Source organism: Nycticebus coucang, chromosome 10, assembly GCF_027406575.1.
Source record: "Nycticebus coucang isolate mNycCou1 chromosome 10, mNycCou1.pri, whole genome shotgun sequence".
Taxonomy (NCBI): domain Eukaryota; kingdom Metazoa; phylum Chordata; class Mammalia; order Primates; family Lorisidae; genus Nycticebus; species Nycticebus coucang.
This window is the reverse complement of record NC_069789.1, coordinates 58,815,733-58,838,449: the sequence shown is the minus strand read 5'-3', so window position 1 is coordinate 58,838,449 and position 22,717 is coordinate 58,815,733. Positions and strand designations below refer to the sequence as shown.

Genomic DNA, 22,717 nt, shown 5'->3' with positions numbered 1-22,717 from the left:
GCTCAACTGGGGCTGAAAATTCCCCGCACCTGGGGTGGGCCAAGATGGGATGCTTCATTGCTAGCATAACTGTTTCCAGCCCCAAAGCCCCGCTCTGTCCTCAGAGCAGCCTCATGGGATGGGACAGCCATTCCGAGATTAGCAAGGGGCAGCTTCCAGGGACCAAATGGGGAGAGGGCATCAGGATGCGATGGGGTGGAGGGTCTAGTCTCACTGCCGTGACCTCAGTCCCATCCCCAGAGTGCCTTTGGAGAAAGGGCCCCCAGGATGGTCTTCTGAGACTTGGCTGGGGGTGGCTGAATGAGCTCACTGCAGAGAGGTGACTGGATGGAAGGGACAGCATTTGTGCCCAATAAATTGCTGCCCTAGCTTGAAGCCCTCGGTTTGGAACGCTCTTGGCTAAGTCCACCGTTGATGGACGCCAAGACCAGCATAAACACTACAGAAGAAACACAGTGTCTCTTGGCAGGGACACCTCATAACAATGCTCTGGATCCCTCCACAGCGCGATTTCATGAGCTACAGCCATAAAAAGTTCTTACCCTGTCCCGTATACCTTTGGGGCAGACAGTCACCATGGGTCTCGGTGCCCTCAGCTTGTCCTGTCTGCATCTGTACTGGCCGTCTTAGACTGGAGTAGAGGGAAGCAAGTCTCCTCACTTGCTCCGTGGAACACTCTGAACAGCCCCCACGCCCCTGCCACCCTCCCTGGGCGCCGACAGGGAGGAAGAGCAAGGATAAAACCGCGCATGGCTCCCCTTTCCCACACGGCGGATGAGGAGAACCCTTCTCTCACTGCTCTTGGAAAATGACAGGCTGTCTGGGGGAGACATAACCCCTCTGCCTGGGGCTACTCGGCCAGTCTAAAGTAGATGTGGGGTCTGGGGACAATCCACAGGCAATCGCATGCAAGTGAGCATAGGAGCGGAGGGGGCTGCTGAGGTGGCTGCCTGCCCTGAGGAGGGGTGCCGTGCCACAGGTCTAGGTGGGCTGGTGGCCCCACCCTCTGGAGACCCAAGCCTGGGCACAGCAGGCATGACAGCTGCAAAGTAGCTATGGTCTGTCTCCTTCTGCCTCAGCCTACTCTGGGTCACCTGCCTCCAGAGGTAGCAGGGCCCCAGGCAGTGGACCTTTCAGGCCAGGGTGCATTGCTGGTGACATCCCATGAGAGCAGTTCTGAGGCTGAGGAGGGAGAAATGGACTGAACATGTTCTTGCTTTCCGTCTTTCCCTCTGGCTGGGTCCTCTCCCTTTGGTGGAGCAGGAATCAGGAGGCTCACAGACCCAGACGGGAGCCAGGGGTGGGCAGACACGTGGCTCGGCCCCTGAGCCCTGTGATTTGGCTCTGAACAAGGCCAGGACTGTGCATGGGGGTTACAAGGAGGGGCCCCAAGGAGGCCAAGAGGGAGACAGGGAGCCACTCCCTGAGCTGCAGGCCAACCAGTCATTTTTCCAGACTGGGCAAGCAGAGCAAAATAAAGGAGAAATACAGAGAAAGGGGGCTGAGACTCGGGAGAGGAGAGTGCAAGGGTGGGAGACACTTGCTAGAAGAGATGATGGTTCTGTTTTTTCAGTGACAGCCACAGACCAGGCCTCAGGAGAACAGGTTTCCAACCCAGCTTGACACCAGGGATAGCGTGGGCAGGGGCCAAGTCATGTCATGTTTTATTAACACACATGCGTATGCAAACACACACTCGCTAGCTCAGAGTCTGTGGATTACTACTCATTTTGCAAGCATTGATCATTATAATGTGAACAGTATGGACCCTGCAGGGTTCACATCCTAGCATCAAACACTTACTGACTATATAATACTCTGTGCTTTAGCTCCCTCATCTGTAAAATGGATGTTAATAATAGCACCTACCTACTCCTGAGGCCATTATGAGGATGAAATGAACCAACTCCCCGTCAAATACAGTTAAGCGCTCAGTATGCATTAGTTATTCTGATTATTTATTTTCCAAGAGCCGAGTTTCTGCTTTGGAAACCCTCCGATCACCCAGAGGAGGTAGATGTAGCAACAAGCAGTTGTGCGGTGAATGCAATCACAAAGCTGTGGCCTGGGAAAGCACAGCCAAGAGCAGGCTCACTCTGCCTGTGAGAACCTAGAAGAGCTTCACACAGGAGAGAACATTTCAGTTGGCCCTTGCAGGGTAAATAGGAGTTTCCCACATGGAGAATAGGAGAAAGGAGGATATCTGAACCCAGATAGGGTAAAGGCCTAGAGACGTGAAAACCCAGGGAACCGTGATCCCATGAGTCTGGTTCTCAGGTTCCACAGGAACTGTGGAAGGAAATGAGAATAGCAGGAAAGCTGGGTCCGACTGCAGGGGCCTCAAATGTCATGCTAAGGCACTCGAATTGTATTCTGAAACACCTGTGAGACCCTGCAGAATTTTTTTTTTTTTTTTAATATGGAACGCTTCACGAATTTGCGTGTCATCCTTGCGCAGGGGCCATGCTAATCTTCTCCGTATCGTTCCAATTTTAGTATATGTGCTGCCGAAGTGAGCACGACCCTGCAGAATTTTAACCAAGGGAATTACATGATCAGGTTTATGTTTTAGGAAATAACACGCTTGGTGTGTCATGGAAAACAGAGTAAAAAGTGAGAAGGATACAGGGGAAAAAAAAAAAAAGAAGGATTTTGCAAGGACTCAGGCAAACATCAAGAGGGGAAACTATTCTAATGCTTCTAGTCTCACTACCCAGTTACCACCGGGGCTGGAGTGCAGGATACCAAATGCCTACAGATGGGGTCCTGGGGCTCCAAAGAAGAATCAGGCTTGGCACAGGCCCACAGGAGCTGCTGGACGAGGCAGACTGGAGGACAAGAGGGTAGGGGAATGACAGGTCCTAGGATGGTCATCTACTAGGGGACTGCTGGAGCACACGGGGGGAGCCAGGGGTTAAGAGAAAAGTGATGTCAGGAGAGTGTCCTAGAAGACGACACCTGGGGAAGCTTTCCAGATGACAGAAGCAGTGAGCAAAGATGAAACTGTAAAATGTCTCGTTGCTGTGAGACAGTCACACGTCTGGAGCCCAGAGTTTGAAAAATAGGTAAGGTATTTGGAGTATGATTCTCAGCCTAGGGTATAGGTCAGAATCACTCATGATGACAGCCTTTAAAAACACAGGTAGGGCTGCGCCTGTAGCTCAGTGGGTAGGGTGCCAGCCACATACACCAAGGCTGGCAGGTTCAAACTCGACCTGGGCCAGCTAAAACAACAATGACAAAAAAAAAATAGCCGGGCATTGTGGCAGGCGCCTATAGTCCCACCTACTTGGGAGGCTGAGACAAGAGAATCGCTTAAGCCCAAGAGTTTGAGATTGCTGTAAGCTGTGATGTCACAGCACTCTACCCAGGGCAACAGCTTGAGACACTATCTAAATAAATAAATATAAAAACATATATTACTTGAACCAGCATCTCTAGACCTGGGGCCTTGGGCGGCGCCTGTGGCTCAGTGAGTAGGGCGCCAGCCCCATATGCCGAGGGTGGCGGGTTCAAACCCAGCCCCGGCCAAACTGCAACCAAAAAAATAGCCGGGCGTTGTGGCGGGCGCCTGTAGTCCCAGCTGCTGGGGAGGCTGAGGCAAGAGAATCGCGTAAGCCCAAGAGTTAAGAGGTTGCTGTGAGCCGTGTGACGCCACGGCACTCTACCTGAGGGCGGTACAGTGAGACTCTGTCTCTACAAAAAAAAAAAAAAGAATACTCAAGTGAATGGCCAGGCAGGATAGGGCACACCTATAAATTCTAGCTTCTTGGGAAGCTAAAGAAGGATTGCTTGAGCTCAGGAGTTTAAGACAAGCCTTGGCAACATAGTGAGATCCTGTCTCTAAAGGTATAAAATTAAAAAATTAACTGAGTGTGATGGCAGCACCTGCAGTCCCAGCTACAGGGGATGCTGAGGCAGAAGGATCATTTGAGCCCAGGAGTTTGAAGTTGCTGTGAGCTATAATGACACCACTGCTCTCCAGCCTGGGCAACACAGCAAGGCCCTGTCTAAAAATAAATAAATAAATAAATACTCAGGTGAACCCACCATACGCTGTAGGCTAAGAACAACGCTTATGGGACAAGAAGCCACAGAAAGATAACCTGGTCAGATTCATGCCTTAGGAAGAGCAAGGTGAAGGTTGGAGGGCAGGAAGACCCATCAGAAACTACATCAGTGAACCAAGATCTGGAGGGAAAGACTGCCATGGCAGGTGGGAGAGGGTCAGCTTTGAAAGCCATCAGGGAAATAAAACTAACAGGACTTGAGAGTCCACACAAGTAAGAAAGCCAAAGATGTTGAAAGGACTCTCTCTTTTAAGAATGAGAAACTGAAACCTAAAAAGTGGTTCTTTCAAGTGGAAAGGTCTCTTTTCAACATTACCAAAGGGAAAAAAAGTGAAAGTTACATGAATTTAGGGATGATTTTAAAGAATTTGCATTTATTCATCACAATAACAGAGATGCACACACACAGCACTGGAGGCAGACAGCCAGGGTTCAGATCTTACCTCTGCCATTGCTACATGTGAGCTCTGGGCCCATGAACGGTCTGTGTCTCATTCTCTAACCTGTAAAATGAGTTTTATGGTAGTACCTGCCTCACGGAGTGACGCGAGGACCAAGGAGTTGGTACATGCAAAGTGCTTAGAAGGGTGCTGTGCATATAGTAATTTTCAATGGCGTTGGCTATTATTGTTACTATTATTCAGTTTGAAGATGTTGCTTAGTGCATGCGTGGCGGTAGGGACTGCCAAGGTCCTGTGTGATGGTCCTGGGCAGGGGTGCCTTGTGCCTGTCCTCCTAGAGCTTGTGACATAGGTATAACTGATCATGCATGTCCACAGACTGGTCATCATCCCATGGCAGTGTGACTGTGCCCACGTGGGGCAGCACCATTACCCAATAATCTATCACACGGAGAGGATGACATGGAAAGATTACTCAGAATGATACCTGGAATCTGGATATTTAACCCAGGTGCTTGTGACTTGCTGTGACTTGAGACTTTTACAACACAAAGTTTAGTTAGGATGGAGTTTCAGGATGATGTGATTGGGCCATCCCAGAACCTAGGAGGATCTCAACTTGGAAGGCAAAATGCCTCACACTCACCTGAGCCTGGCTTCTCAAAGACATGGCAGTGCTTACTGAGCACCCCCAGGCAAGTGTTGTCTGGTCACATAAGCTGACAGTTGATGCGCAGCCTTTGTCCTATGCCCGGTTATAGAATTCATTTATCACACAGTCATTTTCACCAAGGGTCCAACCCAGCCCTCTCTTTGCAGGACTGCTCAAGCGGTCCACAAGCTGATAAGCCCTAAACAGGATCGTGGACAACTGTAGGAAGGGATGTGGGGTCCTCCAGTCCGTCTGTGCTCGCTGTGTGGTCAACAGATAAGTTTTATTTCTTCCTTCCCTGCCTTTGCCCTCTCCCTTCCTCTCATTGAAACAAGCACATTGGATCCTGGGGAGGCAGGAAATGGGAGCAGCCTACAGGGGCTTTTGGCTTCATTTTCCACAAGGCTTTTGGGGAGTTCTGAGCATAGCCAAGGTGTCTTGGCCAGAAGTAAGAGGGACAAAGAAACTTCTTCCCCCAGAGAAGAAAGGGCCCTTGGCTGGGGCCAGGTGGGGAGAAAATGAGGGGCCTGAGAGAGGAAACCAGTGGCCTGCTCCCTGGCAGTGCCAGGTAGCCAGCATGTCTCCAGAGAGGAAATGACAGCCCTACAGAAAGTTTCTGTCCCCCACACACACCCTACAAAGTGTCAGAGGGCTGCTCAGCCATAAGAGACCTTATAGGACAAAGGGTGTACCCAGGAACATCACCAACTGGGAGTCGTAGGCATGCCCTCTCCAGAGACCCCTACACCCCACCCCCACCGGCCCTGGCACCACATAAACCTGCCTCAAACTGCTATACAACCTGGAGGGAACACAGGATACCAAGAAGAACAGAGATGGAGGTTTCCATTATCCCAGTGAAATGAGTACTCAGATCCAGAAATCATAGAAGAAAGTTAAATGATCGAAGAGAGTTGTATTTCTTTCACTACTGAGTTGACGGATTATAATTAATACCCGGCATGTACAAATAAGAAAACTGGGGCTCAGAGAAGGCACATGAGTAGCCCAAGGCCTCCTGGTTAGCATGGAGACAGGCAGAAGGGAACCACGTTGTGAGACCCCAAGTCCAGCACTACCTACCTTAAAAATGGGGGGCTCAAATGTCTATCAAGAGAAACAGGTCAAATACATGTGGTGCGGCAGAGAGGGAGAGAATGTCTTAAGTGCCCGTGTAGTGATCTTGAGGAGACCTGTACTACTAAGTGAAAATAAAAGTGCATAGTTGTTTATTGATTGCTGGTGTGTACATTGAATAAATCTGGCAGGCCACAAGAAACCAGCACACTGATGGACTCCTGGAGGAAAGTGGGTGGTGGGGAGACAGGCAGGGGAAGTATTTTCCCTGTGCAGCCTTCTATTCCTTTTGGATTTCAATAAAGAGAATATATTACCTATTCAAAAAATAATAATGTTTTAAAAAGAGGGTGACATGGGATCTCTTGTTTCAACTCTCTTAAATTTGATGAAACAGAACCCTACTGAGCCCCCAGGGTGTGCCAAGGCCACAGTGGGTGCTGTGGGTTATACCATGATGAACAGGATACAGTCTCTGCTCACCAGGAGCCCACTCACCCCAGGCAACCCAGGCCCCCCAGGCTGGACAGTGGGGTGAGTGACCACAGGACTCCCACAGCTCCTCCCCTGTTACGCATTTGCACAGACCCCAGCCATCCTGGACGGTGTGCCTCAACTGGCTAGGGGTGAGGGTCCATCCAGGGCCACTGTGGGGACTGATAACCACCAGGGAGTCTGAGCCAGATTCCTCAGGCCCACACTGCTCATTCCTGGCAGAGTGTCAGGACAGGGCAACGGGGAGGTGGGAAACCTGTGTCACCTTCCTTCTGCATTTCCAAGGAAAGGGTATGGCACAATCATTCCCTTTCTTCTCTTGCTTCAAGCCCTCGCTACTTGTAACCAAGGCAGCAGTTACTATACTGTGAGGGTCAAAGAAACTGAACCCCCAGAGGGATTTCAGTCTGGGTGGGAAGTGTGGGCAGGTCTAGACTCTGTAAATGCAGCCAAAATCTCCCACTTTGGCACCCACCTCCCCCTCCTGCCTGGCCTGCCCAGCGTTTGCATTCTGCCCCTACCCACACTGCCGCAGGCCTTTCACAGGAGCAGCAGCAGCAGCAGCAGCAACTTGGACATGTAGACACATCATGTGTCTGTGAGTGTCCTCTGACCGCACCAGGAAGAATAAATAACTCCCGTAGGATAAAGCTACATCCCTGGTGTCCCTGAGACTCTCAGGGAGCAGAGGGGCATCTTTCTGGAGCAGCCACATAGTCTTAGAGTCTAGCTGTATGAAGCCAGTGAATCACGAAATGCTCTCCCAGCCACAGCTTCTCTGCTTATCTTTGGGGTGGGTACAGATAAGGAAACCAAGGCTCAGATAGTTACGAGACCTTCTCAGCAGGTGGCCAGAAAGTAGCAGAGCTGACATTTTAATCCATGTGTCCTGACTCCAAATCTCAGACTCTCTTCACAATATTGTGGGAAGAGTGCTTATAGGTCACCGAGTACAACCTCATGGTTTACAAATGGTAAACTGAGGTCAGAGAGGGAGAGGGGCACCTCCAAGTTCACACAGGGCAAGAAACAAAACAAGTCTCGAGAACCCAGTCCTTGGCTAGGTGCAGCGGCTCATGCCTACAGTCCTAGCACGCTAGGAGGATGAGGTGGGTAGATTACTTGAGTTCAAGAGTTCGAGACTAGCCTGAGCAAGAGCAAGATGCCGTCTCTACTAAAAATAGAAAAAACAAACAAAGTGGGCATGGTGGTGCATGCCTGTAGTCCCAGCTACTCAGGAGGCTAAAGCAAGAGGATTGCTTGAGCCCAAAAGTTTGAAGCTGCTGTGAGCTATGACATTACAGCACTCTAGCTTGGAGCAACAGAGTAAGACTCTGTGTCAAAAGAACCCCCCAGCAAACAACTCTCTGTCTCCTGTCTATAGGGCATTTCATCCTCTGTCAAGCGAATGAGAAAGGCAGGTTGGTTGAAATGACCCAACACCCTCTCCCTTTTGGTGTCTTTGATTTGTCCCAACTCACTCCCATTTCTCAGCAGTCACCTCTAGACGAGTGGTTGTGAACTCACCTGTCTTCAAGGATAGGGAGGTCAATGAGTGGGGTAGTCCAGGCCTAGACTCCGAGGATGAGACGGCGTAGATGGACGACGGCTATGTGGAACTGCAAAGTGCTTTCCCTGCCTAACGGTGCTCAAAGCCAATTTTTTTTTTCTTTTTGGCCAGGGCTGGGTTTGAACACACCACCTCCAGTATATGGGGTCGGCGGCCTACTCCTTTGACCTACAGATGCCGCCCCAAATCCAATTAAAAAAAAAAATCCTTCAAAGTATACCAATAGGGTTTGTGAAAGTGGGGAACCCACATGAGAGACAAGCTTGGCCATGAGTTGGTAATCGTTGAAGCTAGGTCTTAGGTAACAGAGTTATTAATACTATCCTATGTAAATGTGTGTATGTTTTAAATTTTCCACTATAAAAACCTTTTAAAAAATTAATGAACCGTCAAAAAAAAAAAATTAGGTCCACAGGCCACTAGTTAGTCAACTCTGAACATTCCTGAATATCCTGCTGCTCATAGCTGATGTAGGAGGGGCTTGGAAGTTGGTCAATCCTCATAGACTGGGGATTTGCATCCAAATGGATACAGGTGACACCACCCACACCCTGCCCACACCCCTTGCTGCCTGTCCACCCCCCACTAACCTGCCCATCCTCTCTGAACCCCCATGTGCTTTGCTCACCTTCCTTGCGCCCTACCTACTCACCCCCAAATGCACAAATTTAGGGTCTGATGTTCTCAGTGTGCAGAGTAGGTCACATCCCATCCGGATGAAAAATGAAATGTGTGAGTGGCCTGGCATGCCCAGGATCAACACGAACCTGGATAGGGGCTTGCTGGCTTCCAGCGAGGGCTCACCAGAACAGTATGGGCTTGGGGTGGAAGTGGGCTGGATAAAGAAGGTGTAGGTTTTCTTTTTCCTTCTCCTTTTCTCAGACTAATTACTATGCACCACAATCCCTTTCCTAAACTCTAATAATCTTCCTAGTTTGTAAAGTGCTTTTATATTTATGATAGCATTTGATTTTCCCAGCCCTGTAAGGTAGATATTATCCACATTTTATAAATGAGGAAACTGAGGCTCCCCATGATCAAGTGACTAACAGAGCTAAGGGCTGCTAATCCTAATTTTAGTGTTTTCTTTTTCCTCTGTCCCATTTTGGGGACTGGAGGGGGCAGTCCCCCTGTCATTGAGCTCTGTAGCAATCCACAACCGACAATAGAGAAGTAAATTTCCTTGAGTTTTCTAAGTAGTCAGCTAAGATAGCGGGAAGTGTTGATGGGCTTTCGCACTGAGGAACGTTGTTAGTGGTAATGGATCTTCTTGAATGGATCTTCTGGGATGTTGACATCCACTGGGGAAATTTAGATTTCCCATCACTTTGTGTAATGACCATACAGCCCCTAGATCTCACCTGTGATACGCAGGAGCTGAAAGAAGATACTACATTATCTACATGCACTAGAGACAATGACTTTAGGTCTTACGTCTTATATCAAATGCTATCGCTGCCTTAACTTGCTGTGCAATCCAGGCCAGACATTTCCCTCACTGGTCCTCAGAACAGCCCTCTGGTGGCCAAACCGTTATGTCCTATGGCAGCTTAATGCACAGTGAAATTCCACTCCCTTAGCAACCTCCTGCAGAATATGACTTAGGGAAGGGTTCTCACTGATCAGAGAAGCATCCCAAACTCCTCATGGGCTTGGGAATTTAACACCAAGGGAGTGAAAAGCATCTGAAGCAAGGCAATTGTTTTGGGAGAAATTAAACAGGCTAGAGCTGGATCTAGTCCTGGCCTGTATAGAGATTGCTTTTCATGCCTTTTTCCTGTGTTAATTTGGCTTGTTTTCCAAACATGGGTCAAACAATCCATCTCCAGAAGCAGCAGCAGAAGGAAATGTTATTAAAAATGAGTCCGTTAGTGGGCATGGTGTGTTATGGATGAAGTCTTTGGGAGTTTGGCTGCCAAATAAAGACTTTATTGTTGTCATTTCTCCTTTCCCAAGCTCCCTCCCTCTCTCTTCTCCTCCCCTCTTCCTCTCCCTCCCTATGATCTGCCCCTCCCTCCCCCTAACCTAACCTCCCCACCCCAGTAGGATCTGGTGGAAGAAAAGTCAGGCAATCACAAGCACGCATGCACCACTAGGAGACCAGAACTTCTAGCTGGCTCTCTGCTGCCTGCAGCTCCGAGAAGGGTGGGGGAGGAAGAGGAGGACTAAACCCAGAGCTGAGAGGAGAGGCAGGTGTGCACAGGTAAGCCCAGTCGGGAGATGGGCAGGAGACTCGGAAGAACCCTTCCTCCAGCAAGTGTCCTTCTGCTGAGTCCAACCCAGGCATCTGCTCTGCTCTCTGTCTTCTCACCCCTTCCTTCCTCCCACTTTTTCCTCCTCTCAAATGGGCTAAAGTTCAGCCTTTCCCATTTTGTTCCTATAGTCTCCTTCTCTTCCTTCATTACTCTGTGCCCCAACATTTGCCTGTTGCAAAAATTAAACTTTCTTGGTAGCAAACATCTGCACTACAGACAGCTGTGTCGCACACAGCATTTCCACAGATCAGGTGGCCACAGAAACTGGACTCCAGAGTCTATTGCTTTGCACATTCCACGTATTGTCACACATTGTCACAAACACACACTGGTACCCCTCCCCACAGACGCTGCACTTCACCAGCACCACTCCACGCTGCACTTCACCAGCACCACCCCGCGCACACACAATAAAGACATCCTGTCAATTCACCTCCACCTCTGACGGCCTCTGACACGCAGACACGGTGACCAGACACTGGCACGCAAACGCACCCACTTGTACTCTCCACATCTCGACTCTCACCCCTCACACGCCTTCCCAGCTGTAAGAGCAAAGAGAAAGTGCGTCTTCTCACTGGCAGAGCCAAAAGAAAATCCTGTGTCCTAAGTGGAGGCCAAGCAGGGAGGAGATGAACAAGAGCAGCAGCTGAAAGGATTTCCTCATTATTTAGAGCTTAATGGGGAAGGAGGGAACAGGGGCTTTCTAACCTGCACAGTATTTCAGCAGCTCTGAATTTCTATCTCACTGGTTCAAACCACTTGGCTTTTGGAGAAAAAAAAGAAGGAGGTGACCCAGTTTCCAATCCTTGTAGGTCCTAATTCCCAGTTTAGGGGCAGTTCTATTCTCCGCCCCCCCTCCCCCCCTTGCAGACAGCTAGAAAAATATTTTTCTTTGAAGCCATTCTAAAATGTTTCCAACCACTCAGGTTGGCAAGGGGTCCTTGTGGCAGAGGGAAAAAAGAGACAGTAGTTTCTTAAGTAGTCAAGGAGGGGAACGCTGGAGGGTGGCCCCTCTCCAGATCCCCAACTCATTCCTCTCCAATAACAGACAGGGTCTGTCCCGGCACCTGGGGGTTGGGGGGTAGTAGGAAGGAGTGTGCAGCACTTACTAAAAGCACAGATGTCCTGATCCTCAATTCAGACCTTTTGAATCAAGACCCAGGAATCTGCTGTTGTTTTAATACTTTCAGGGATTTTGCTGGCCCACCAGGACTTAGGAACCTGCATCAGGGGCCTGAGATGGACCTTTGCTATAACTTATGAGCCCAAGTCTCCTGGTAGTATTAGCAAAAGGGCTGTGTGGTTTCCTGGAAAAGGAGCTCCAGAGTGTCCCAAATAGGCCATCCCTTTTTTGGGGGGGGGAATAGGAATGAGCACCTGAGGGAGCAGGGAAGATCTCCTGTGAGCTTTCTCCCTCCCTCCTCCTTGCAAGCACAGGCAACCATATGGTATATCACAGAGGAACATTCCAGAAAGAAAGCTCCCCAAAGACAGCTCCAAAGAGCTTCTGTTTCCTCTCACCTAGTGATCAGGACCAGGACCCCAGGAGCATGATGCTGGGCCCTTCCCTTTGACCCTTCAAGATCCCCTTTCCTCCTGCCCAACTGTCTGTTCTGCCAGGCTTTTACAGTAAAGGAGCTGAACAGTATGTCTTCCACTCCGCCTTCACCTCCCTGGTGGGTAGCCTCCTTTATTTGGCATGTGAGTAAAGCATTTCAAAGCTGGAAGGGACAACAAAAGCCATGCGCAAAAGGTTGGGAGAAGTCATGGATCACAATAGAACTCTGCAGCCACTGAGGAAGGGAAGACTTGCACCTTCACTGGGCAGTGTCCCCTCACCTGCTATAGAAGGCGCAGAGAGGGGTTAGAGTACTGGAAAGACAGAGTGAGCTTTCCCTGGATAGCTGGGGGCTTCTAAGTGTGGTGTCAGGAGCCACAAAGTGGAGGAATTTGCTGCGTGGAAGAGCCAATAACTTACCTACAAGAATTCCTGCTTTGGGGGCAGCAGGTGGGCCTGCCCTCTAGCCAGGCTGCAGGGAAAGAGAGCCCTATTACTTTGAAATAATTTCAGTAATCCCTTAACATTCATTGAGCACTCACTTTGCACACATCAACTCATTTAATCCTCAAAACAATCTGTTAAGAAAGTGTTAGTGTGCCCATTTTACAAATGAGGAAACTAAGACCTTATCCAAGGGTACCCAGCTAAGCAGCTGAAGAATTGCAGGGTTAGGGCCCGATCTATAACCACTCAAGCCACAGATTCTTCTAGGCTTTGTTCAGGGGTTGGAGATGCTAGGGGAGGGAGACAGGAAGGATACAGTGGGCAGCAGGCTGTCAGAGGAGAACCATCTCAGCCTTATTTCTTCCCCCTCCCTCAGAATGGAAAACTCGCTCTTCTGGACTAGTGGCCTCAGGCCAGAAAATCTTCATTCTGTTTACACTTTGCCTTGTGGTAGACGCTGGGGAGACAGATGGTCTCTCCATAATAGTGTTATACCTATTTTTAGCATGTTTGATCTGTAGTGTATTTTAAAGCTGCTCATCTCACTTGCTTTTGACAACTGGAAGAGGAATACAGAGATAGGGAAGATTTTGTTGTTCCCACTTTACAGATGGGAAACTGAGGGTCAGAACAGAGTCACATCATGAGATATGGTCAAGGAGCTGAGAATCCTCATCTTCCAACTAGAATGTGCCATCATGCTCTTTCCCCACTGTCTCAGGCAGGCTCACCCTTACAGCATTTCATCCCCCCAGCCTGGGAAAGGGGCAGATGCATCAATGGTATGTTGAAATCACCAAGCCCTATTCCTGCCCCTTTGCTATCCCAGGACCAGCCTAATGGGGGCCTTTGAAAGGCTCTCGGCAGCCTGTATGGGCCTGGCTCATTCCTCAGTAACAAATGGGCAGAGACCACCTGATTCTCCCTGCTTCTAACTTCCTCCTAGGCTACAGGAAGAGATAGAACAGGATGGCTTTCAGAAGCCTAAGTTTAGAACAGAGAGAAGGGCAGTAATAGAGAGTGGCACCCAGAATCCATAAACATAGCTCTAGGCAGGGGTAGCTCATTCTGCACAGCAGGGTAGCTATCTGGGTCAAGCCATGGAGGCCAAAGGGTGACCAACTAGACAGGAAATTTGACAAGAGAGAAGACAGCCAGTGCATAGTATGGAGTAACTCTGGTGCTAAACCTGCCTAGCCCCAGGAAACAAACTCAATCTCACTCCCAGCCCACCCCTTGCAAACTCATCTGGACCTTAGCCCAAGACTGCCCTGAGCATAAACATTCCACCAGTCCTGGGCTCTAACATTAAATGAATAAGATATAAGGAAGACAACTATCTCGCTTTAAAAATCAAGGAGTCTCTCTAGAGAATCCACTCTTGAAATGCATACACATAAGGGCGGCGCCTGTGGCTCAAAGGAGTAAGGCACCGGCCCCATATGCCAGAGGTGGCGGGTTCAAACCCAGCCCCGGCCAAAAACTGCAAAAAAAAAATACATACATACAGGTAAAGTCTCTTCCACATGTGGCGATTGTACACTCTATAACATGCCTTCACATGCGTGACCTCGTTTGATCCTCACATAGATGAGGAGTCTGGGGGAGAGTCACCAGGAGTCAAGCCCAGGTGTACAATAGGTGGAATTGAAGTTTGAATTTAAAACTCTTAGAAAATGTTGGTAAATGCAGAGAGTGAATTTGGGGTTGAGCAAAGCAACTGTTTTTCCCTTCCATGAAGGGACTTTTTGAGAACTTTTTGAGAACCATGTTGGAGAACAGAGCTGCATGAAGCTGGTTGGCGTCGGAGGTCAACAAGCATTTACTGATTGAACCCAGAAGAAAGTTAGGGGAAGTGTGCTTACAAAGGCATAAATTTTTTTTTTTAGAAACAGAGTGTCATTTTGTCACCCTCAGTAGAGTGCTGTGGCATCACAGCTCACAGCAACCTCCAACTCCTGGGCTTAGATGATTCTCTTGCCTCAGCCTCCTAAGTAGCTGGGACCACAGGTGCCCATCACAACTCCTGGCTATTTTTTGTTGCAGTTTGGCCGGGGCTGGGTTTGAACCTGCCGCCCTGGGTATATGGGGCTGGCACCCTACTCACTGAGCCACAGGCGCTGCCCAAGGCATAAATTTTTTTAAACACACACATAGGATCTACCCTTACCCTAAGGGACCTTATGATTGGACAGAAGGTTCTAGGAAGTAGGAAACATAGTGAATATGGCTTTGTGGAAGGAACTATGCCTCCCCTTAGAGTCCAGGTATCTTCAGTCTGTTCCAGGGATTCTGGTCAGAGAGAATGGGCTGTACTGTCAAAACATCCTGCCTGCCCAGACAGCCACACTCCAGCATACGGTGCTTACTTACCCCATGAGAAAAGCCTCGGATGAAGACTATTTCCTTAAGAGAAGCACTGGTGCACACAGAAGGGTTCTGATTCAACCCAGAAGGAAGGGGAGTGGAACTCATGCCCTAGGCAGCATTTCCTAGGGAACCTCCCACAGGCTCCGGGAGGAGCTTGGCTAGCCCTGAGGTGTGGAATGTAAAATGGTCAGGACTAGTGGGAAGATAAGTTCCCCAATGTCCTGTCACTGGGGATAAGGCAGGCCTGTGTTCCCTGTGGATGGGAAGGGGTGGGCAGTTGTGACTGACCTGCTCGCTGTCATCCCTGACAATCAAGACTAGGGCTGTCCGGGCACTGAGCTGCTGGGACACCCACCTCAGCAGAGGTCAGAGTCACTGTGTCTCACATCAGGTTTTTGTCACAAGCCTTGGGAAGCCTTTACTTGCTTAAATTCGTGCCCAGTACAAATGCAGTGAAGGGAAATAGGGAAACCGTGGCCCTTGCTCAGAGCCTCCTTGGGGCAGGATTTCTCACAGCATGAAAAATTTATTGCTTATTTCTAGGTTTCTAGGTAATTAGAAAACAAAGAAATTTACAAAAAATGAATAATCAAGGTCACCAAAATTATGCCTTTTAAAAAATGTTTGCTTTTAGTATACTAATGCTTTAACCAACTCTTAATTTATATGCAACATGACTATTCTTTTTCAAGAAAATTACAAGACTTATAAAATGTTAATTCATAGTTTAGCAAGTGTGGTCCTGACAATGAGACTTAAGTTTAAAGTTTTACAATGAATGTCTTCTCTTTTTAATCCTTTCAGTGTATCCCCAAGACTATTATATCCTCACCTGGAGATAAAGCCAAGAATCTAACTTGCAAGGTCCTTTGTGATAGGAAGCCAGGGGAAAATGGCCTTCCAGACCCTCTTGGAGAAGCCTGCCTGGGAAGAAACCACCTCAGAGGGAGTTGGAGAAGTAAGAGGCTGCAGAACAGTCTCTGCTCTCCTTCCTTCCTTCCTCCCTACACTCAGTGTACTGCCTAAGAACACACACACACACACACACACACACACATATGAATAGGAATTTACTTCTGTGTATGGGACCAGAAGAGAACTCTGTATGTGCAAGAGTGTGCAGACTGAGCATAAAAGCTGTGGTAGGACCCCTTCCACCCATCCAGGGCTAAGCTCTGCCTCTTTTCTCTTTCTAGTCACATTCAGCTCCTCCTGGGCATCTTGCTATGGAGTCAGCAGCTGACGAGGGGCTTCTGTTGTCTTTCTTTGATCAAAGCTGGCCCCTAGGTCAAATAAGGAAAAAGTCCAGGGTGGCACCTGTGGCTCAAAGGAGTGGGGCGCTGGCCCTATATGCCAGAGGTGGTGGGTTCAAACCCAGCCCCAGCCAAAAACTGCAAAAAAAAAAAAAAAAAAGGAAAAGTTCTAAGCTGGTGTGGGCTCAAACAGAAGGTGGGAGAGAGTAGGGAGCCCTGAGTCAGAGGCAGTGATCACAGGGGTCAGATGGAACCTGGGGACATATTCCAGCTCACTCTTTCTCAGAGAACCCCTCAAAACCTGCATCCCCAATGTGCCCAAACCTAGGGTACGGGGCACAGTTGTGAGGAAGAGGCAAGAAAGGCCAGTTGAAGCAATGTGGGAACAGGGACCCTGGATGGAGACCAGAGGGCATGTCAAAAGGATGTTGGCCCTGAGAGGGGAAGGTGCAGAACATTCCCTCTCTGGACCCTTTCCAGCCCAGGCCCAGGGAGGAAACCTGTGGAGCTGCCCTGTCTTGTCTGCCCTGAGTCTGTTGATGGTCTTGTACTTTCACTTCAGCTAAGACCACATGGCCCTCTCTAAGGGATCACCAAGGGGAAGGGCAAGCCCAGAACATCCTTCAGCTCCTCATCACAACATCACTGAAGCTAGCAGGAAGTTCTCTTTGATATCCCCCCTCAATACCACCAACACCAAAGGATATGGAGAACAGCAATACCAGGGCAAAAGAAAGGAAAGTATTTTCTCCACATCTTTTTATCCCTTTGCTGTTTATTTTCCTGGGAGCCTCCACATCTGGGGAAAAATTCTTGGCATACCTCCTGATGGCAAAGACCAGTGTTCTCCAAGCCAAATGCAGGGGTGCGGAGAGGAGAGGCCCGAGCATGTGTAACCAGGAGTGGATGCAAGGGTGTCTGCAGCACTACCCTTTCTTCCTAAAATCTCCACAAGCTCTACTCTGGAAGGCAGGAGGCCTTGCTTTTCATTCTGGGTCTGCTGTTCAATAGCCTCTTGGCCCTGGCAAGCCACTTTTTCCCTCCAGTCCTCAGTTTTTGTAAACAGTAGGGTCTGGACTTGATTGGTGGATTTCAAACCATTTTTAGCAATGAAATATTTTTTCAAATAAATGCTTTAGCTAAACCTTAATATCTAAAATAAAATAAATAAATAAATAAATAAAAAACAGAGCTGCTGAGGTTGGCCCAAGACTGAGTTAAGGGAACTCTCCTCTGTCTCTCCCCTACATGGAGGGGGTGCTCTACAGAAATGAAGAAAACCTGAAAACCACCATGATATGGGATCTCTAGAAACCTTTCCAGATTTAATACTCCCAGACTCTATCCTAACATCCCTCTTATAAAGGCAGAGGAGATATTCTCATGCTACACATGGGAAGATGGAGGACCAGAGAGGTTAAGACTCTTATCCAACAAGCCCCAGAACTCCTGATTAACAACCCAATGTGCTTTTTACCAGAATGGTTCACTCTCCCAGAGCAGGCTTATTACATTGAGTGGTTAAGCCTATAGGCAAGGAATCCAAAGCCTCAAGCCCTTATTACTCCCTCACTTGCTGAGGAAAGGCAAATAAGGAGATGCATCTACAAGTCCCTGAGCTTAACCCATCTCTCCTGGAACTAGTGCTGGCCAACTCTGGCTGCAAAGACATAACATCCAGTTACCAAGTGTCAGAAGCCTAATGACCTCCTGTGTCTACTCCCTACAGGTGTATCACCTAGATCATGAGGTCATCCCTCTACTGGCTCCTCCCACTTCTCATCTTGGCCTCCATGGCCCAAGGCCAGTCAACAAGACGACCAAGACCTGGCACTGGGCCCAGGCGCAGACCCAGGCCCAGGCCCACACCTGCCTTTCCTCAGCCCCATGAACCAGCAGAGCCTACAGACCTGCCACCCCCTCTCCCTCCTGGCCCTCCATCAGTCTTCCCTGACTGTCCTCGTGAATGCTTCTGCCCCCCCGACTTCCCATCTGCCCTCTACTGTGACAGCCGTAACCTGCGCAAGGTCCCTGTCATCCCATCCCGGATCCATTACCTGTATCTCCAAAATAACTTCATCACTGAGCTCCCAGTGGAGTCCTTCAAGAATGCCACGGGCTTGAGGTGGATCAACCTGGACAACAACCGGATTCGCAAGATAGACCAGAGGGTGCTGGAGAAACTACCCAGCCTGGTATTTCTCTATATGGAGAAGAACCAGCTCCAAGAGGTCCCCTCGGCCCTACCCCAGAACCTGGAGCAGCTGAGGCTGAGCCAAAACCAGATATCCAGAATCCCATCCGGTGTCTTCAGAAAGCTGGAGAACCTGGTGCTCTTAGATCTCCAGCACAATAAGCTCAGTGACGGTGTCTTCAAGACCGACACCTTCCAGGGCCTCAAGAACCTCATGCAGCTCAACCTGGCCCACAACATCCTAAGAAAGATGCCACCCAAGGTCCCCACAGCTATTCACCAGCTCTACCTGGATAGCAACAAGATTGATTCCATCCCTAATGGATACTTCAAGGGCTTCCCCAACCTTGCCTTCATTCGGCTTAACTACAACCAGCTGTCAGACAAGGGGATCCCCAAGAACTCCTTCAACATCTCCAACCTGCTCGTGCTCCACCTGTCACACAACAAGATCAGCAGCGTGCCTGCCATCAGCAACAATCTGGAGCACCTATACCTTAACAACAATAGCATCGAGAGTGAGTTGGGGCAGGGCTGGGATGGGGCCATGAGGAGGGAGGTCAGAGCTCTTTGCCCAAGCCTGAGCATGGGAGGTGCAAAATCAGCCACTTTGGCCTTACTACTTGTTATCAGTGTGCCCTTGAAAAGACATTTGACTTCTATGGGAAAATAAGAATGGTAATAATAGCTTCTACCACAAGGCATGAGGATTTAATAGTCGAATATGAACAAAGTGGCCAGAATACCACACTTGGAGGATAATAGGTTTTCTTCCTCCATCCCTTCTCATCAGCCCCAGCTCCTTTGGCCTCTGGATCTATAGGTAGGGTAGACATGGAATATACCCTGGACATTCTCCTAAAAACTGAACAGAGATATTTGAATGTCCATCTTGAAATGTACTGGGCCTGCCTGCTGCAGAAGCCTGCAGCTTTGAGAGTATGCTTCTTCTCAAGTCTGAGCCTAGGTTTTGAAGGGTCTACAAGGTCCCATCTACAAAACAATTTAATAGAGCCAGGCCCTGCCTCAACCTTAACCATCTGTAGTGTCCTTCACTGACTCTCTGAACAACTCTTTATTACGTGCTAAGGACCAGAGACAGCCTAATAATGAAAACTGACAAGGTCACTGTTCTAGGGAGGGAGACAGGCAGAAACAGAGTAAATAAATAAACAGTAACAGGTAAACAATGCAATTCAGACAGGGACAGACCAGAAGACAGCAGAAGGAAGGTAAGGTGCCAGAGACTGGTAGTGGAGCCCAGTGACATAAGGTAAGGTTGTCAAGGAAGTCCTCTTGGGGTGGTGAGGGCCTAGGGGAGAGTCTCTAAAAGATGTAGCCAGAAAGACAGCTATATACACAGGGTATATAACTGGTAATAGTGTGGCAGCCAGAAAATAAAGTTTGTGTGCTGGTGCTTTATGAATCTATCTAGAAGGTTGTGATATTTAGTTTCACTTAAGGGAAAATTTCTTAAGTTATAGTTACGGGTTCCTGGGCTTGGAGGATCACTTGCTACCCAGGAAAGGAAGGCGGAGTCCCAGTTTCGCTCCAAACAAACGTGTCAGCTCTAAGCAGAGCATTAGCAGAAAAACTTAAATTGAAAGAATATTATCTGGTCCTTGAAAAAAATCATGCTATAGCCACACAAGGAATGTAGCAGCTACAGGGGATCAGGGGAAAAGAGAACAATATTGGAGGATCCTAGATTCCAAGCCAAAGAATGAGAGGAAGATTGTTGAATTTTCTACAATCTTAAAACAAATGGATGAGAGAATAGGCCTGTTCACTCGTCTGGGATAATTACAAGACGGTGGGTGGGGGAGGGGTTAAATCTTGTAAGAAATAAATTCATGGAAAGGGAAAAACTATCTAATTTTACCCTGCAGGTAGCACATTAAAATGGAATGCATTACCCCCAGGAAGCTGTGTAGGCTGAAAATATAGACAGAAAGTATACCTCAATTAATAAATGGTTGACAGGTCTCTACCAGACTGTGAAAGAACAGCTTGCTGGGGAATATCCCAGCCTTCTGAGGCTGAAGTCATAAAAATCATGCCCCACTCACATGTGTCCACCCCCATCCAGCCTGTCTCCTATGTCCTTAACAGACAAGAGCTGGCTGAAAGGGCCTTAAGTCAGTGTGACAATTAAGTTCTTAGCAATGACCATAATGCTGCCACCTGTACTGTCCTTTACATTTTGCAAAATGCCTTTCTCAACATTCTCTCATTTGATGTTCAGGACGGCCACCACTTACACCATTTCCCAGATTGGGGGACTGAGCATCAGGGAGGTCAGACAGCAGCCCAAAGTCATAAAACCCATCAGGGAAAATTCACCTGTGTCAGAACCTTTCGGTTTCTCCAAAAACAGAAGAGGAAGAAGACAATAACAATAATGAAGATGGCTCCTTCTCCTCTTCTTCCTCCTTCTTTGCCAAAGATGACACATGAGGCAAGGGTTAAGGAGAATTTTAAAAATCCATTTAGAAGCTGTCGTGTCTAATGCCATCCAACAAGAGGTGAAAAGGAAAATAGAATCTCAGGCCCTGGACACTTCAGAATCAACAGGTTCTCATGTCATTGGGGTCTCTGAGTTCTCCCCAGTTGTCCTTTCCTTTTCCTGTCATCCCTATTTCAGTTAACCATCTTCCGCCCATCCTCACACCTCACATCCAATTCACAGAACACCTCCAGAGTAATGGTCACATCCATCTGCGGGCTTCAGATCTCACCTAACTCCACTGTTTCTCCACACTGTAGCCAGATTCATCTTCTACAATATACAGATGGTCAACGGGATCTCTAAGGACCCTTCCAGATTTAACATCCTAGGATGCTATGGTTCAAATAACCTAACATCACTCTTATAAAGACAGTCCTGCTCAATGCCATTCTTCAGATTGCGCATCAAAGCCCCAATGTTTAGCTGAATAGTATTTGAAAGCCTACCACGATTTGGCAGTAACTTACATTCCTGGCTTACTCCATACATCACGCTGCACTATTACCCTTCCCGTATTCTACCACAAGCAGAATTTTGGGCTCCACAAGTTCTTTTAAATCTGTTTGGTCTATCAGAACACCATTCCCTGGGTCTCCACCTGTAGTAATCCTACCTAGTCTTAAAGTCCCAGCTCAAAGTTTACTTCTGATTCTCCAGAGTAAATGTGCAATAACAATTGTTCATCAGGCCAGGCACGGTGGCTCACTCCTGTAATCCTAGCACTTTGGGAGGCCATGATGGGTGGATCGCCTAAGCTCATGAGTTCTCTAACAGCCTGAGCCAGAGTGAGACCCCCATCTCTTAAAATAGCTGGACATTGTGGAGGGCACCTGTAGTCCCAGCTACTCAGGAGGCTGAAACAAGGGGATCACTTGAGCCCAAGAGTTTGAGGTCTCTGTGAGCTATGACATCATAGCACTCTACCGTTGGCGACAAAGTAATACTCTGTCTCAAAAAATAAAAAAATTGACCAATTCCAACATAATTCATTTTGCAAAAGAGTAAACCAAGTCTGGAGGTCAGGGGAGCTCATCCATGACCACACATCCCAAAGTCAGCCAATTCCAGAGAGGGCAAGTCTGGAGTCCTTCCCGTGGTTGTCCTCTTTTTCCTTCCTCATCTTTGCCTCCAGCTCACTTCTCCCCTTCTTTCTCCATAGGAGTCAATGGGACCCAAATTTGTCCCAACAATCTAGTCACCTTCCATGACTTCTCCTCGGATCTGGAGAACGTGCCACATCTGCGCTACCTGCGGCTGGATGGGAACTACTTGAAGCCACCCATCCCGTTGGACCTCATGATGTGCTTCCGCCTGCTGCAGTCCGTGGTCATCTAGGCCACACTCTGCTGCTGGATCTCTTCTGACCGCACTTGAAGCCTGGGGCCCAGACGCCTGTGCCCAACATTCGTTTGCTCTATCTCCTTGCCTTGCTCCCAGCTTTATCTCTCTCATCCCACCTTTCTGAGGCAGGGAACAGCCACATACTCAGTTGCAGCCTCTGGAGCGAGACTTCCTAGGTCTTGGCTTAGTCTCACCCAGTTCAAAGACACCCAGTGCATACCCAAACTTCCAACCTTCTGTGGTCTCCCTTTGCTCCAGAAACAGAGATGTGTGTCTAAAGACTTCACGTCCCGTCTCTCTCCTCCATCCACCACCCCTGGGTAAGTCTGGGCCATGCGCTGACATCAGATCTCAGTCCTGGCTGACAAGCAGAAGATGGTCAGGGCAGCCCAGAAGTGAGGGCAGTGAGTGAGGTTCGTAAAGTCCGGCTGCAGGCTCCTCCATCCTGGGCAGCCATGGCTCAAACAGACCGAGAAACCCAGTTCTCCTCAGCCAAAGATCCCTTCTTCCAATTCTGCTGCT

General features: G+C 48.7%; 1 protein-coding gene and 1 non-coding gene across 2 annotated transcripts; one reads left to right on the top strand and one right to left on the bottom strand.

The window, feature by feature from the left end:
• Positions 1-2,413: 2,413 nt before the first annotated feature.
• On the bottom strand, positions 2,414-2,520 carry LOC128597829 (U6 spliceosomal RNA). Its single transcript, XR_008383387.1, has one exon. It is a non-coding gene; the product is annotated as a U6 spliceosomal RNA (small nuclear RNA).
• A 7,799-nt stretch (positions 2,521-10,319) lies between these two features.
• Positions 10,320-22,476, top strand: PRELP (proline and arginine rich end leucine rich repeat protein). Its single transcript, XM_053607051.1, has 3 exons — positions 10,320-10,468; positions 17,881-18,863; positions 22,014-22,476. The coding sequence occupies exons 2-3, from the start codon at positions 17,897-17,899 to the stop codon at positions 22,187-22,189; spliced, it is 1,143 nt and encodes a 380-aa protein (XP_053463026.1). The 5' UTR covers positions 10,320-10,468; positions 17,881-17,896; the 3' UTR covers positions 22,190-22,476.
• Positions 22,477-22,717: the final 241 nt, after the last annotated feature.

What these genes read in the sequence shown, in the direction of transcription:
- PRELP (XM_053607051.1), top strand. Translation starts at nt 17,897, where the DNA reads ATGAGGTCATCCCTCTACTGGCTCCTCCCACTTCTCATCTTGGCCTCC. An exon ending in TAACAACAATAGCATCGAGA is followed by an intron (nt 18,864 to 22,013) that starts GTGAGTTGGGGC and finishes CTTTCTCCATAG; the next exon opens with GAGTCAATGGGACCCAAATT.